The sequence below is a fragment of the Microcaecilia unicolor genome, chromosome 1 (assembly GCF_901765095.1).
Source record: "Microcaecilia unicolor chromosome 1, aMicUni1.1, whole genome shotgun sequence".
Taxonomy (NCBI): domain Eukaryota; kingdom Metazoa; phylum Chordata; class Amphibia; order Gymnophiona; family Siphonopidae; genus Microcaecilia; species Microcaecilia unicolor.
In genome coordinates, this window is record NC_044031.1 from 246079996 (window position 1) to 246097512 (window position 17517).

At 41.4% G+C, this 17517-nt stretch overlaps 1 protein-coding gene across 3 annotated transcripts in view; it reads left to right on the forward strand.

The window, feature by feature from the left end:
• Positions 1–17517, forward strand: part of SEMA5A (semaphorin 5A) — a 976513-nt gene that overhangs the window by 807339 nt on the left and 151657 nt on the right. For all 3 annotated transcript variants that reach the window (XM_030205332.1, XM_030205321.1, XM_030205342.1), the window contains one exon: positions 4966–5113. In XM_030205332.1, coding sequence (XP_030061192.1) covers positions 4966–5113 — 148 coding nt within the window. The remainder of the gene's footprint in view (positions 1–4965; positions 5114–17517) is intronic.

Here is a 17517-nt window from a genome sequence, read left to right on the forward strand (position 1 = left end):
TTGGAATGCCCCCTTGTATTGAAGAAGAGGACTGCCAAGGTGGAGGAACAGATAAACCACTACAGTGTCACAACAGGAAAGGGAGAAGTAGGGTTGTAGACAGTCTTCCAACACAAGACACAGATGCAAAAACATTTGTTAAGGGCAAAGGCGGAGTACAGTTGCACAAAACTCAAAAGTACTGGATTTCAGATGTACTGATTTTGATAAAATGGGGGAACACCTGTGGAAGGAGCTCTTAGTGTGGGAAGGCGTAGGAGATGTGGAAAATCAGTAGTCAAAACTCAAGGCTGCTATAAATATGGCAACTGATCTTTATGCAAGGAAAGTAAACAAAAACAAGAGAAGCAAGAAGCCTATATTTATCTCCAAACAAGTAGCTGAAATAAGAGCAAAAGAGGCTTTGTTCAAGAAATACAAAAGAACGCAACGAGAGGATCATGGAAAAGATTATCGGATTAAACTCAAAGAAGTGAAGAAGAAAATATGGGTAGTGAAAGCTCAAGCGGAAGAAAAAATGGCTAAAGATGTAAAGAAAGGTGACAAGACCTTTTTCAGATATATTGGAGAAAGGAGAAAAGATAGGAATGGAATTGTGAGACTGAAAGATGATGAGAATGGCTATGTGGAGAGTGATGAAGATAAAGCGAACGTACTAAACAATTACTTCTCTTCGGTGTTCACGGAGGAAAATCCTGGTGAAGGACCATGGTCGGCTGCCGAAGGAACATCTGGGAATGGAGTGGATACTGCGCCATTTACAGAAGAAAGAGCTGGAGAAAGTGGACAAAGCTATGGGGCCAGATGGGATACATCCCAGGATACTGAAGGAGCTCAGAGAGGTACTGGTGGAAGCTCTTAAAGATTTATTTAATAGATCTTTAGAGACGGGAGAGGTTCCACGGGATTGGAGATGAGTGGATGTAGTCCCTCTTCACAAAAGTGGAGACAGGGAAGAAGTGGGAAACTACAGACCGGTAAGTCTCACGTTGGTGGGAGGAAAAATAATGGAGTCGCTGCTGAAAGAAAGGATAGTTAACATTCTAGAAACCAATGGGTTACAGGACCCGAGGCATCATGGCTTTACCAAAGGAAAATCCTGTCAAACAAATCTAATTGACTTCTTTGACAGGGTGACCAAAGAACTGGATGAAGTATATCCGCTAGATGTAATCTACTTGGATTTCAGCAAAGCCTTTGATACTGTCCCCCACAGAAGACTTGTGAATAAGCTGAAAGAGCTGAACTTAGGACCAAAAGTGGTGAACTGGATAGGAAACTGGTTGATCAACAGGTGGCAGAGGGTGGTGGTAAATGGAATCCGCTCGGAGGAAAGGAAGGTGAGCAGTGGAGTTTCTCAGGGGTCGGTGCTGGTCCCTATTCTGTTTAATATATTTGTGGGTGATATTGTTGAAGGGTTGGAAGGAAAGGTGTGCCTTTTTGCGGATGACATGAAAATAGCCAATAGAGTGGATACCCTGGAGGAAGTAGAAACGATGAGAAAGGATCTCCGAACATTAGAAGAATGGTCAAGGGTCTGTCAATTAAAATTTAATTTGTCTCTAACGGGGAATCACTGTATTTTCCAGGAGCATAAAAACTCATAAATTTTAATAAACTAATGCTCCTAATGCTTTGTTTTCCCAAAGAAGTATACCTTTATTTCAATAATTTCCATACATTACAGACCCCAGAACTCAATCTCTCAAACCTTTCACTGCGCCATTCAGCCCACACATCACTTCCAGTTAAACGAGGTACACCCCAGCTTTTAAACACAGAATACACACCCCAATTATATGTCTTATAATCCCAACAGTCCAAAAATATCCGAGAGCTAAACTCCCCGACACATTGCCAAGGAGTGTAGTGTGATGCACTTGGGGTGCGGAAACCCGAAAGAGAGATATTGGATAGGAGGGGAGAGATTAGTAAGCTCGACTCAGGAGAGGGACCTTGGGGTGTTGGTGTCCGAGGATCTGAAGGTGAATAAACAATGTGAGAAGGCGACAGCCATGGCAGGAAGGATGCTAGGCTGCATAGAAAGGGGTATAACTAGCAGAAGAAAGGAGGTGTTGATGCTCCTCTACAAGTCATTGGTGAGGGCCCACTTGGAGTATTGTGTTCATTTTTGGAGGCCACATCTAGCTAAGGATGTAAAAAGACTGGAAGCGGTGCAAAGAAAAGCTACAAAAATGGTATGGGATTTACGTTGCAAACTGTACGAGGAGAAACTTGACCTGAACATGTATACTTTGGAGGACAGGAGAAACAGGAGTGACATGATACAGACGTTCAAATATTTGAAAGGTATTAATCCACAAACAAACCTTTTCTGGAGACGGGAAGGTGGTAGAACTAGAGGACATGAATTGAGGTTGCAGAGGAGCAGACTCAGGAGTAATGTCAGAATGTAATTTTTTCACAGAGAGGGTGGTGGATACGAGGAATGCCCTCCCGCGAGAGGTGGTTGGAGATGAAAACGGCAATGGAATTCAAACATGCGTGGGATAAACACAAAGGAATCCTGTTTAAAAGGAATGGATCCATGGAATCTTAATGGAGATTGGGTGGCGAAGCTGATAATTGGGAAGCAAAACCGGTGCTGGGCAGACTTCTATGGTCTACGCCCTGATTGTGACTGAATAGATAGGGATGGGCTGGAGTGTAAGTTTTAAGGGGCTTCGATGTTAGCTTCAGAACTTTTAATACAAGAAGAGTGCTGGGCAGACTTATACGGTCTGTGCCCTGAGAATGGCAAGGAAAAATCAAACTTGGGTATATATATAAAGTACTGCATATCAAGTAAAATGAGTTTATCTTGTTGGGAAGACTGGATGGACCGTACAGGTCTTTATCTGCCGTCACTTACTATGTTACTATGTTCAAATGTTTATTGAAGCAACAGCATTTGTTTCCTACGTTGGAAGACTGTCTACAACCTTACTTGTCCCTTTCCTGCCCCCTTGCATTTGCATGCTAAGGGGCCTTTTTACTATGCTGCATTAAGCACTAATGTGTTCCTAATGCAATTTAAAATGATGTACCATGGGATGCACTCATGGGTCCTTTTTCCAAGCTGTGGTAGCGATGGAGGCAGTTTTTGCCACACGCCTCGGCCCTTTTTACCACAGCGGGTAAAATACCCCTAAAAAAGATATGGCCATGTATTAAGATCTGGCAGTAACTGGGCAGCACATGGCACTGCCCAATTACCGCCAGGTTAGCGCCACACTAGAAGATACAGAATTATTTTCCATAGCACCGGAAATGGTGCATACCTGAGGTGGAACTACCGCTGGCAGTCACGTTGGGCTGGTGGTAGTTCCGGGTTGCTGCGCGGCATCCCTTTAGTAAAAGGGCTCCTTAATGTCCCGCAATAATATATAGGGGGGGGGGGTGTCAGGGGATGAAAAGTAGACATTTTTACACTATCTACACAGGAATACCACGTGAGGCCTTACCACCAACAAAGTAGGTGGCAGTAAGTTTGTTTTAAAATGGCCGTGTGCTTACAGCAAAGCAAAAATACCCTTGTTCTTTCACTTAGAAAATTCACTAAAGACCACATAGGGAAAAATTATGCTTGTACTTTTAATGCACATCCCCTTTATGCAGATAATCTCATACATACACATTTTGATTTCTTCAAAATCAGATTCATTATCCAGCTTACAATCGAAAGACAAAAACGCCTATATTGCGACCTAAATCGGGAGATAGACGTTTATCTCCCAAAAACGAATAATGCGGTATAATCGAAAGCCGAACTTGGACGTTTTCAACTACACTTCATCGCGGAAGCGTACAAAGTTGACGGGGGCGTGTTGAAGGAGTGGTGAAGGCGGAACTGGAGCGTGGTTATCGGCCGATCAGAGATGGGCGTCTTTTGCCGATAATGGGAAAAAAATATGCATTTTTAGCGAGAATTTAGGGCACTTTTCCTGGACCCTGTTTTTCCACGAATAAGGCCCCAAAAAGTGCCCTAAATGACCAGATAACCACTGGAGGGAATCGGGGATGACCTCCCCTGACTCCCCCAGTGGTCACAAACCCCCTCCCACCACAAAATATGCCATTTCACAACTGTTTATTTTCACCCTCAAATGTCATACCCACCTCCCTGGCAGCAGTATGCAGGTCACTGGAGCAGTTATTAGGGGGTGCAGTGGACTTCAGGCAGGTGGACCCAGGCCCATCCCTCCCCTACCTGTTACAATTGTGCTGCTTAATGCTTATTAGTCGTCCAACCCCCCAAACCCACTGTACCCACATGTAGGTGCCCGCCTTCACCCCTTAGGGCTATAGTAATGGTGTAGACTTGTGGGCAGTGGGTTTTGAGGGGGATTTGGGGGGCTCAACACACAAGGGAAGGGTGCTATGCACCTGGGAGCTCTTTTACCTTTTTTTTTTGTTTTTGTAAAAGTGCCCCCTAGGGTGCCCGGTTGATGTCCTGGCATGTGAGGGGGGACAGTGCACTTAGAATCCTGGCCCCTCCCACGAACAAATGCCTTGAATTTATTCGTTTTTGAGCTGGGCGCTTTCATTTTCCATTATCGCTGAAAAACAAAAACGCCCAGCTCACAAATTGTCGAATAAAACATGGAAGTCTATTTTTTTCAAAAATACGGCTCGGTCCGCCCCTTCACGGACCCGTTCTCGGAGATAAACGCCCATGGAGATAGACGTTTTCGTTCAATTATGCCCCTCCACAAGTGCTTTAAAAGATGTTATAAAGTTGTAAAGGAAAGTTTCTCCTGTGTGTGATTGTATGACTTACCACCGATCCTCTGTACTACTTGACAAATGTATGATTTTTGTATTTCTTTAATGAGGAAACTAAATATGGAAGGTTTTAAAAACAGACGAACGTTGCAAACATCTGGATGATAATGGAAAATGTATTGTGCGATTTTTTTTTTTTTACAGCTGTTACATTAAGCAGATTTTTCCCCTTTGTTACAGATACTGTAATGAACATTTGCCATGCCCTCCACATGTGTTTTGGTCAAGCTGGGGTCCATGGGAACGCTGCACAGCCCAGTGTGGGGGAGGGATCCAGGCTCGCCGTAGGACCTGTGAGAATGGCCCTGACTGCACTGGATGCAATGTGGTGAGTAGCTTAACCCTCTTTTCCATTCTCTACACACACATACGCACAATTCTGAACTTGTGCTAATGTGTTTTTATGCAGCGCTTATAATTTGTGTTTCCTTTTGAGCTGAAAAATGATGAAGCTGGTGTAACCTTTTCATCAAGGCGGTTAATCAATCACAAATAAAATAAAATATAATGATAAGCTGGAGAACCTCCTAGCTCTGCCTGGAGCAAATAGAGATGAGAGGTAGTTTAGTGCTTTGATTTCTGAATAAATGCAGCAGTCTATATGGGGGATGGGATTATCCACATGGGCTACAGTTGACATGTTTTATTGTTAACCCCAGCTATTAGTAACTAGGGGTCCTGTTTACTAAGGCGCGTTAGCGTTTTTAACTCGCCTACAATTAGCACGTGCGCCAGCTGTGTAGTCACCTATAAGGATATTGTAGGCCCGTACACTGTTAACACAAGCACATGGTTAACGCACATTAAAAATGGTAATGCGTCTATAACGCGACTTAGTAAACATGGCCCTAGGTCTCATTGAGTAAAATGGGACCTGTGCTAAAACAGCACAAGTTAGTGGTAAAATAACCTGGTTTAACAATAACCCATATTGATAAATACACCCCCGAGAAAGAAATGTTTTAATTAATCCAGCTAACATTCAGATCTTTGCTTCTGCTTGTATGTTGTGCCCTGATTACATAACATAGTAAGTGAAGGCAGATAAAGACCTGTATGGTCCATCCAGTAAATTATAATGACTTGTGCTTTTATGTATTCTGAAATTTCGTTGGACCTTTGCAACATACAAAGGGCCCTATTTAACAAAGCGTTTTTTCGATAGACACAAAGGGCTAGATTCAGTAAATCGGGCTAAAACCAGTGCTTTTTTTGTAGAAAAAAAGGTGCCAGTACTCATTATGGGCGGGGTCGCCACATATGACCCCACCCCTAGTATAGCTACACCCACATTAGCCACACCCCTTATAACAGCCTTGGCACATATAAACAGACATCATTGAAAATATTATACTAGTAAAGGAGAAAAAATAACGTGATTTTTTTCATTATAAATAATTTCTGTAAGCTGTTACAGCTCCAGTATACCCAGTGCAAAATAAGACAGCAGATGTAAATTCTCAAATTGGACATAATCCAAACACTAAAATGTGGAACCGTCATGTGTGGGCATCCTTTTGACGGTTCCACCGGCTACTCGCTGGTGTGAGTTCCTGACTACTGATAGTAGCTGAGTGAAAGACCCTTGAAGACGCTTTGGTTAGCGAAACATGATCATGTCGGGTTCTTCCAAACATCATCATCAGTTGATTTAAGCTGAATCTATTGTGGAGGTTACAAGTTCATTTGGCACTACTATAGAGTTTGCAGCTATCTTATTGATTGACTTCTACTGGCTCCGTGACTACTGTTCACTAGAGACTGTAGATTCTTTGAGCATTTGCCAAAGATTGATGAGTGGCTCTACAGCGGACACATTGACTTTCTGATGGATCAAGACCATTGAACTGAATTTAAGTGAATACGCAATGGTGAGCTCACAAAATATTCTACACGTTGAGCAGAAGGTTTTCTACAGTGTGTTGCAAAGAATTGCTGCACAACTTTATTTAGTAGTTTTTGTATAGTTTTTATGTTGATAATGTTCACATTATTTATGTGGTGTGATTTTATGTTGTGTATGTGGGTTATGAATGAGAGTGTGTAAATGTGATTGGATAACAGAGTATATAGTAATAAGATTATTTTGATATTTGATACAAATAAAGATTGAATTGTTTGATAATTGTTCAACGGTTGGTTAATAATTTATATTTGGATGCTTTTGTGCAACCATTATTAGTGTTTGAACCTTGTTCATAATTGTGATAGTGTATATATATATATATATATATATATATATATATATACATACATACACATTTTTTTTTTCTGGCTTGGATACTATTTGGGTGATTCTAAAGAATTTCCAGGCTCTGTGTGGTGTGCAGAAGCTAGATTCTATGAGAGAGGAATTTGCAGTGGTTGTTTTCAAACACAAGTACTGGTCAGCTTATGGTGTTAGTAGGGATAGGAAATTACAATGAAATGAAGTCTATATATTAGAAAATAATTTAGAAAATGTATTGCTCTTGATTGTAGTTTTTCAGAGTATATAATCCTCGCATTCAGTAATATCAATGTGCTTTCTTTATTCTGGATTGTACATCAGGCTAGTATATTGTCCTCAGTGTTTGGAGTCTTTTATTTTAGTAAGAATCTATGGGCCCTGTTTACTAAGCCATGCTAGAGGCGCGCTAGCGTTTTTAGCACACACTAAGCATTTGCGCACACTAACTGTGTAGATGCCCATAATATTCCTGTGGGCGTCTGCACGGTTAGCACGCACTAAAAAATGCTAGCACACCTTAGTAAGCAGGGTCATATATCATGCTTGTCCTTTAATTAAATATAAATTGAAAAACGTCTCAATGACACTTTTTCTTGTTACTTTCAACGGTTTGGGTAAGCATAAAAAGCTGGTAATCATGATTTTTTTAAAAAACATTCTCAGAAAGAGCCCGTCTCAGAAGATATTTAACTACATCTGCATTTACTTGGGAACCTTATCTCCCTGTTTACTAAGTCACGCGGCAATGCCGACACAGCCCATTCAAAGTGAATGGGCTGTGTCGGCATTAGCGCACGGCAGCCACAAGCGTGGCTTAGTAAACAGGGAGGTAAACGTGTCATACTGGTTGAAAAGTCTTTGTTAAAATGACTCTCTCAATTGTCAGTCTGTGCTTGCAGTTCCTGAGACTGAAGGATAATCTCCTGTGGATTTAGCAAAGGGCCTGCCAACTGCAAACTCTGACAATCCCCAGTGGGTCTCATTGGTTCACATTCACACTACTAAACTTTAGTTTTTGGTTTTGCCTTTGGCTGAAACCAGGCAATAAGTTTTGGCTGAAATTTTAGTTTCGGCCAAAAGTCGTTAGTCAGTTTGGGTAGCAGTTTTGATTTCCGCCAAAATTGAAAAAACAGATTCGGTCAGCTTGTAGTCCACACTTTATAGAATAGTGCCTAAACATCTAATCCATGCCTAATTTTAGCGCAGATCAGGCATGTTCAATTATACGTGTACTTCATATGGATGCCCTCGAAATGCCCCCTAAACACACCTTCCAAAAAGTACACATCCTAGGATTTACACGCAGATCATTAGAGAATATGATCCATGTGTAAATCCCAATTAAGGCCAATTAACACAAGTAATTGTTATCAGCTAATTATTGGTGCTGACTGGCTCATTAATTAATGAAATTCTGCGCACAAATTAGTAATGTGCGCTGATTTGAGCACACAACTTTAGTGGCCATATATAGAATCTGGGGGAAAATGGGAGAAAACCTGTAGAGGGTAATTCTCTAAGAAGGCTCTTAGATTAGGCACTGAGAAAGCACCTATTTGAATTCTATTCTTTAAAGGTAATACATAGAAATACATCAAAACAGAGAAAAGAAAAGAAAATGATACCTTTTTATTGGACTAACAATACATCTTTTGATTAGCTTTTGAAGATAGCCCTTCTTCTTCAGTGCAGAAATAAGCAAATGTTGACAAATTTCTGAATATAAAGTGAAATAAAGAGGCATTCCAATGACAGTCTCACAGGAAGAGGATGGGGTAGGTTAGGTGAGAAACAGAGAGAGCTGGGTGGATGAGAGACAGAGAGAGATGTATGGCAGATAAGAAAGTAACAAAAAAGTAGATTTTTATGTTTTATAGTGGGATAGAAAGCTCAGATCTTTGTTAAGTCCAGTCTGGTGAGTGTCAAAATATTTCATTATTTTGACTTCAAAGATCTCAAGTTCCTGGATTGTCTTGAGTAGAGAGATGTGGTAGCCATGTTAGTCCACTTCTAAAGCCAGTCAATAGAAATAGAATAAAATAAAACATAGAAAAGAAAATAAGATGATACCTTTTTTTATTGGACTAACAATACATTTTTTGATTAGCTTTCGAAGGTAGCCCTTCTTCGTCAGATCAGGGCTACCTTCGAAAGCTAATCAAAAAATGTATTGTTAGTCCAATAAAAAAGGCATCATATTTTCTTTTCTATGTTTTATTTTATTCTATTTCTATTGACTGGATTGTCTTAAAATTTCCTTTTAGTGTTCGTACCATAAGATCATTGATGCAAAGTTCTGGTTTTGTAATGTGCTGTCCCACAGAGGTGGCATCCTGGTTGGCATTGGAGTTTTTAATTTTGTGTCTATATAAACTGAGCCATGTCTTTAGCATCTGGCTTGTTTCTCCAATATAGCACCCTTCTTCACACTTTTTACATTGAATGATGTATACCCCATCGGAGGATAAGCATGTGAATGATCTCTTTATTCTGAATGTTTTTCCCACGTGAGTGACTGTAGGATCCTGTGAAATGTGTTGGCACAGTTTGCAGCTGGGAATATTGCAGGGGTATGCCATTCTCTTATTTTTGAACTTCTGTTGGGAGTTTGCTTTTCAGAAACTTCTGTTTCAAATTAGGTGGCTATCGAAAGCAGGTGCCTACTTTTCTTTGTAGAATACAATGTAAGGCACGTTACATGTGCCTACTGTGCATGGAGCTGGTGTAAATGCTCAGCACCTAGGTGTATGTTTACTAAGGCGCGTTAGCGTTTCTAACGCGCCCTTAAATTTAAGGCGCATTAAACACTAACACGCCTATACATTTCTATGGGTGTGTTAGCGTTTAACACACGTAAACCATTTACGTGCATTAAAAAAGCTAATCCACCCATAGCGCACCTTAGTAAACATAGGCGCTAGATTTCCAAAAAACTGTGTAGATTATAAAATGTTATAATCTATTCACATAAGTGTGTGTCCCACTTATGCTCTACCCAAACTCCACCCATGTGAATACCCACTTTCAAATACATGCCATCACATCTGAGCACATACAGGAGTGGAGGAGTGGCCTAGTGGTTAGGGTGGTGGACTTTGGTCCTGGGGAACTGAGGAACTGAGTTTTATTCCCACTTCAGGCACAGGCAGCTCCTTGTGACTCTGGGCAAGTCACTTAACCCTCCATTGCCCCATGTAAGTCGCATTGAGCCTGCCATGAGTGGGAAAGCGTGGGGTACAAATGTAACAAAAAAAAAGAAAAGAACAGTGTACCTAATATAAATAAAAAGTTTTCATTAGCTCTACAGTAAAACCATGCACTAGATCAGTTAAACAACCCTACGAGAACGTGCTTCAACTTATGTCTTCATCCAGATCACAAAAGCTCTACAACAAATTAAAACAAGATAATAAATAAGTGTATTTCAACCAATAATAATAAACTAGTAACAGAATATTCATATAAATAGGTACACAGTAAACCAACAACAAATACATAATTAAGATAATAAAATAACAGATTAAGGGATCTTTTTACCAAGCTGCAGTAGAAGGACCCCTCTGGTTGCATCAATGTGTAGGTTTGCTATGTGCCGAGGCCCCCTTTTACCGCAGTGGGTAAAAGGCTTTTTTTTTAAAAAAAAAAAGGAAATGGCTTGGCAGTAAGTTTACCACTTGTCATGTGGTTATTTCCCGGGTAGCGTTTACTGCCACCTATTAGTAAAAAGGCGCCTAAAAGAATACATTTTTTTAATTATTATTTCTTTATTCATATATTTCCATATATCATCACAATACGTGAATATGCAATCGGCATTTATACAAAAGGCAAAAATAAAAAATAAAGAGAAATATCATTAACAGCCTTTCTGTCCACAAGTTTAGGAAATTTTGGAATCCAAGAATTTAGAATTTAAAGTAAAACATATAGCAATAATTAAGGACTAGTGGTTGCAACCTCTGGTTCAGACCCCAGCCTGCATTTAGGGAGGGCACACAACATTCAATTCCACTCTAGCATCTAGAAATTGTTTTAACTGTTTTGGGTCTACAAATTGAAACTGTTTACCCTCAAGCATTACATTACAATAGCAAGGAAAACGTAATATAAAAATTGCTCCCAGTGCCACCACCCTAGGGTGGAGTTCCAAAAAGGCCCTCCGTCTCATCTGTGTAGGCCTTGAGAGATCAGGAAAAATACAAATTTTTGAGCCCAAAAACAGATTTTCTAAGTTTCTCAAGGAAAGCCTTAATACGGCATTCCTGTCAGGCTCCAGCACAAAAGTTTACCACTTGTCATGTGGTTATTTCCCGGGGAGCGTTTACTGCCACCTATTAGTAAAAAGGCGCCTAAAAGAATACATTTTACAAACAAAAATCATGCATCCAGTGTTTTTCATAGATAAACATAAAAGTAAAGATGGAATAAAGATACTGCATCTGCTCTCAAATATTAATATATCAATTCTTTGTAACTGCTAGCACATTATAAACCATTAAATTGTACTGCTTTGTCACCCTCCTGTCTCCATGCATATCCCCCTGTCCTGCTTCTTGTCTCTCACCTATCCACCCCCATCCTGTTAGACTGTCACTGAAATGCTTTGATGTTTCACTTTTATATAGTCATTTGCCAACATTTGCTTATTTCCGATCTGACAAAGAAGGGCAACCTTCGAAAGCTAATCAAGCAATGTATTAAGTTATGTCCAATAAAAAAGGTATAATCCTATTTTCTTTTCCATGTTTTATTTTGTTTTTTTTCTATTGTAACTGCTTAAAATATATATCTTCCACACTAGTGGTTCAGAAGTCAAAAAAGAAAAAAAAAAAACAGCCATCTTAGTATCAGGTCACCTCTTCTCTCTGCTTTTGGAAAGTGCTGATGACTTGCTCTTAACATAACATAAAATTATATAAAATCTTACATTGAGTTTTCTGTTCTCGATAGATCATCTCTCTATATAAAACGCACCTCCAACGTTCGAATGAAGCCTCTGTTAGCCAAAAGTGAAGGGGGTGAGATCGCATTGTGTCTGCCCCGCCCACGCGTCAAACGTGATGACGTCGAGGGCGGAGCAATGACACTCAACCAATCGCAACGCTCGGCAGCGAAGCGTCAGGGAAGGAGGCGGCGCTCTCAACGTCTAGCCTTCCCTTCGCTGTGTTCCGCCTTCTTCTGACGTCAAGGATGACGTCAGAAGAAGGCGGAACACAGCGAAGGAAAACCTAGACGTCGGGAGCACCGCCTCCTTCCCTGACGCTTCGCTGCCGGAACCGCCACGGAGGTACATTTAAAAACAAGAAAAAAAAAAAAACATGTTGGGGGGAGCGAAGAGGGTGGCCACAAAAGAAAAACAATGGGAGCGGGAGGGCAGGGGAGAAACGACACCATGGATGCGAAGGGGGGGGGGGGGAGAAGTGGGCGGCCCAGGCTGGGAGTGGGACATGGGAGAGAGAGGAGCATGGATGCAAGGGGGGGTCATGGAAGGGAGACAGGGGACTTGCTGGAAAAGGATGAATGGAGGCGGCAGGGGACAGAGGAGCATGGATGGGCATGGATTGGGAGGGCAGGGCTCAGGGAGAGAGGGCAATTGCTGGAAAGGGATGAATGGAGGGGGCAGGGGACAGAGGAGCATGGATGGGCATGGATTGGGAGGGCAGGACTCAGGGAGAGAGGGAAATTGCTGGATAGGGATGAATAGAGGGGCCAGATGGGCATGGATGGATATGGATTGCAGGGCAGGCCTCAGGGAGACAGCGCAATTGCTGGATAGGGAAAAATGGAGGGGCCAGGTGACAGATGAGCATGGATGGGCATGGATTGGAAGGGCAGGACTCAGGGAGACGGGAATTGCTGAATAGGGATGAATGGAGGGGACAGATGGGCATGGATGGATATGGATTGCAGGGCAGGCCTCAGGCACAGAGGGGAAATGCTGGATAGGGAAAAATGGAGGGGCCAGGTGACAGATGAGCATGGATGGGCATGGATTCGAAGGGCAGGACTCAGGGAGAGGGGAATTGCTGGATAGGGATGAATGGAGGGCACAGATGGGCATGGATGCATATGGATTGCAGGGCAGGCCTCAGGCAGAGAGGGGAATTGCTGGATAGGGATGAATGGAGGGGCCAGGTGAAAGAGGAGCATGGATTGGAAGGGCAGGACTCAGGGAGAGGGGAATTGCTGGATAGGGATGAATGGAGGGGACAGATGGCCATGGATGGATATGGATTGCAGGGCAGGCCTCAGGCAGAGAGGGGAAATGCTGGATAGGGAAAAATGGAGGGGCCAGGTGAAAAAGGAGCATGGATGGGCATGGATTGGAAGGGCAGGACTCAGGGAGAGGGGAATTGCTGGATAGGGATGAATGGAGGGGACAGATGGCCATGGATGCATATGGATTGCAGGCCTCAGGGAGACAGCGGAATTGCTGGATAGGGATGAATGGAGGGGCCAGGTGACAGAGGAGCATGGATTGGACTCACACTTTCACTCTGACTCTCAAACACTCACTCTCACATACACTGTCCCAAACACACACACTCCGAGGAAAACCTTGCTAGCGCCCGTTTCATTTGTGTCAGAAACGGGCCTTTTTTACTAGTTCCTTAATAAATTGGTTAGTCTAGAAGGTGCCACCTACCTCTGTTATTTTTGTCCCACTATTATAATACAGAATTGCTTGCCCCATTGACTTCAATGACAGTGAATAAAATAAATAACTATATTGCAAATCCCTTGTTACTGCATATGGTATATAAGAGGAAAAAGCCTCAACAGATTCCTAGATACAGCTATTCAGCTTTCAATATATGGAGTTCTATCTGTCATCATTTGCAAAAAACCTCTATATTAGACTAATGTTAAGTCTTTCTGTCTGACTTCCGTAAATTATGTGAACCAGCACTTATCTTATTCAGGTGAATAAAACAAGTCAGTCAGTATCTCGAGAAACTTAAAAATGAATATGCCAGTTTGTCTTAACTTCTGCTTACTATATCCATGTCTCAGGCATTTGTAAACTCCAGTGTATTGAGGTAGGCTATACCAATTAGACTTTTGATCATCAGTGACACAGGTTGAATCAGGGGTAACTGTGAACAGTAAAAGATCTGGGAGATAGTAGAGGGCAGAAGCATGGATTAAATCTGAACCTGCTAAACCCATTGATTCCTAGAGCCCAGTGTTTTATTTTTTTTTTTTTTTAAATAGTGATTATGGCAACATATGGCTTAGTTGGAGGGCCAGCAAAGCAGAAGCAAAATTTCTCTGTAAATGGGCCTGAAACATAGCACACCATATGGCAATTTAGCACTATCAGAATCTCTTGTAGCTATGCTTGTTTTTAGTCTATAACTGCATGGTATTGGTTTAATAAACACACTTTCAATTACTCCAGTGAGGCATAGCTGTGAAGAAGCAAATTACAGTTTGCCTAGCTGGAGTGCTGGAAATTGCTAAGCTGATAATGCTGGACAGAAAACCAGTTGGTGATTGCTGCCTCACTTCATTAGAGTATGGATTAACCTTAACCTATACAATACAGCTGATGTGCTTGCTCTAGCTTTACTTTGATTCTTCCTTTCATAATTTGCCTCGTTGAACAACTGAACTTCAATATTGGATTTAACAGTAATCTGTTCAGTGCCTTCTAGCAGTCTTCATACTCACATTCTGGTGTCTAAATCTTCCATTCAAAATGTATTAAAGTAAGGGTTTCTATCTCAGAGCTACACAACAGACTATATTTTCAGAGGGTAAGTTTTTAATAAGTTGCCTTGTTTAAGAGGGCAAATAGACACCTGTGTGTCTTCATAAAGTACTAGCATAAAAAAGCAGAAATTCTGTCTACTTTGCAGACGTGCACAGCTGTTTTTGAGCAGGAGTAAATATCTGTGTCTGGATTTTGCATGCAGACACATAGATTAGCTATTTTTATAATCGTGTATACTTGCAAACTCTGCCCAGGCTCCTAAACCCCACCTCATACACACCTACCAGCAAAGTGCACACCTTCATGTCAACTAATGTGGAAGGTTGTGAACCTCAGCCGGATGTCGGCGGGCTGAAACAAATTGACCATTAGGGGAACTCCTTGATAAAGCGTTCACAAAACATGTGCCGTGTTGGAGCACTGTACCCCTAAGACCGACTATATATTTCAATCTCACATTTAAGATGAGTATAATTCTTATAGGAATAGTAAGTAAAACGGTTAGACTTGAGTATTAACAATAGGAGGATGGTGGGGTTGTTGAGCCAATGATGAAGTGAGTGCATAAGGCTCTACGTATGAGTATACGGACGCAGTGCGGCAAGGCTGAGGTTCACAACCTTCCACATTAGTTAATATAAGGCATATGTGGAGAAACTGGTTTCAGTGGATTCTTATCAAGCAACATTGAATGTCTATTAGGTGTGCATCTGAATGAACCAGTAGAAGGTGATATCACGCCACAGAGTGGTTGATTGGGCACCTTCATGTCATGGCATGTACTTTTAAACCAGTCAATATTTTATAAGAGCCCATCAATGCATGTAAATCAAAGTTTTGCCTGCAGACATATTTTATAAAATTGCCCTTTTGGTGTGAAAGAACAGTTGTTGAAATCTTTAAGTGTTTCAGAATTTAAAAAAAAAAACTGTTTTGATTGTTTATGTCTTTACACCCTTTGTCATGGAGATCCCAAATTAGCTCAGCTTCGAAAACTTACCTTAAGTTGCTAATAAGTTCAATAGAGCCAAGCTGCATCCATTTGCAGTAGTTGAGCTGATTTGAATATTCCTGGACAAAGAATCAAATTGTTTCTCATGTATGAAGTGAATGTTAAGCAGAAGTATAAACATGCTAAATACAGAGCAACTAAAAGAACTTCAGGACAGGTATTCAAAAATACAGGCTAGGGGAAGACTAAGAGAAATTTTAGTGTGTTTGAATATACATTGTCAGGTCCATCAGTGTACAATGGAAACAGTTTGGCAATCGCAAGGCACTGCCTCTGTGAGGGCATCCTTCCAAATTCAGTAGCCACGGGCTAAGAAAACTGTTGAAAAAGTCACTCTTTAATTTACAGAAGCATTAAGGGGATACTGCACAAAATGGGAAAAGATTTTGTGGTCTGATAAGAGCAAAGTGGATTTTTTTTTCAATACTACTACTTTGGCACTGTACATAGACGGAGGCATAGAACCCTCATGCAGGGTGTGATTAAAAATATCCGCTAGTGGGCCCCTTGGAAATCCATCAGGACCTGGGGATTTACCTGATGGATGGTTCTAAATAACCCTAGCAACTTCCTGTGGAGGATAGGAGCACTCAAGTGGATTTTGTCTGAAGCAGATATTTACAGGAGAGCCACTTCTCTAACATACTGAGTGATGGCAGCATCAATGCAGGCTAATTCCAAAGAGTACAAAGCTTTGTAAAAGTCCATGAATGTTACTGCTATCTCCTGGTGAGAACATTTACCCGGCCCCGGGGTCCCCTCCATTTTCTTTACCCACCGTGAGTTTTGCTGCTCTCAGATTTGCCAGGATATCAACTTCCCTATTTTATTGCCAGCTTCCATATAATCTCTTTTCGTTTACCTCATAAGGTATTGAATTTTATTAATGTTGAGAGTATCAAGTTGTCATTTCATTTGAAGCATTTGGGCAAACAGAGCGGGTGTTGAGTTAGCCTTATGAAGGCGCTGAGTCACCTCTATCTGTTCAAGAAGCTGTTACCATGATTTAATTGCTGCTCTTTTATGTTGCCCAGCCAATTTAATAAGCATCTCCCACATATAGGTCTTGCCCGCGTCCCACACCATTGCCAGACTAGTATCTTTTATCATGTTAGAGGCCAGATACTTCACCCACTGCTGTTGAAGGTGTTTCTGTACTTCAGGGGACATTACACAAATCAATATTAGCCCTCCAAGTCCCAATGGACTTCTGAGACTGTGCAATATGTAATACTTCAGATATTATGGCATGGTCAGAGATTAGTATAGGGTGGATAGCCAACTGGGACCATTGGTGCAGTGCCCTACGTTCCGTAAAAATATAGTCTATGTGAGAATATGTATTATACTTGCCTGCATAATGCATATACTTTATAGTCCCCAAGTTATGTAAATGCCAAATATCCTCAAGAGAGTAGTGATATAGTGCATCCTGGCGATCCCTTCCCTCCCCGTATGCCTTCTTACTAGTACCATGCAAGTGGTCTACCTTTCCTAGGGTACAGTTCATATCCCTGCCAGAATTATTTCTCCTACAACATGTTGTTTGAGACCCTTTTAACACTATACTAAAATAATGGTCCTTATGTCCATTTGAGGTGTATTCATTAATAATAGTGGCTTCCCAGGTATCCAGTTTTCCTCTCACCCATACCATTCTCCCCCGAGAATCACTACCCTGGGCATATATAACAAAAAACACACGTTTACTATTCAAGATCTCTACCCCTCTCTTCTTGGACTCAGCCGCCAAGGCTTGCACTAAATCCAATT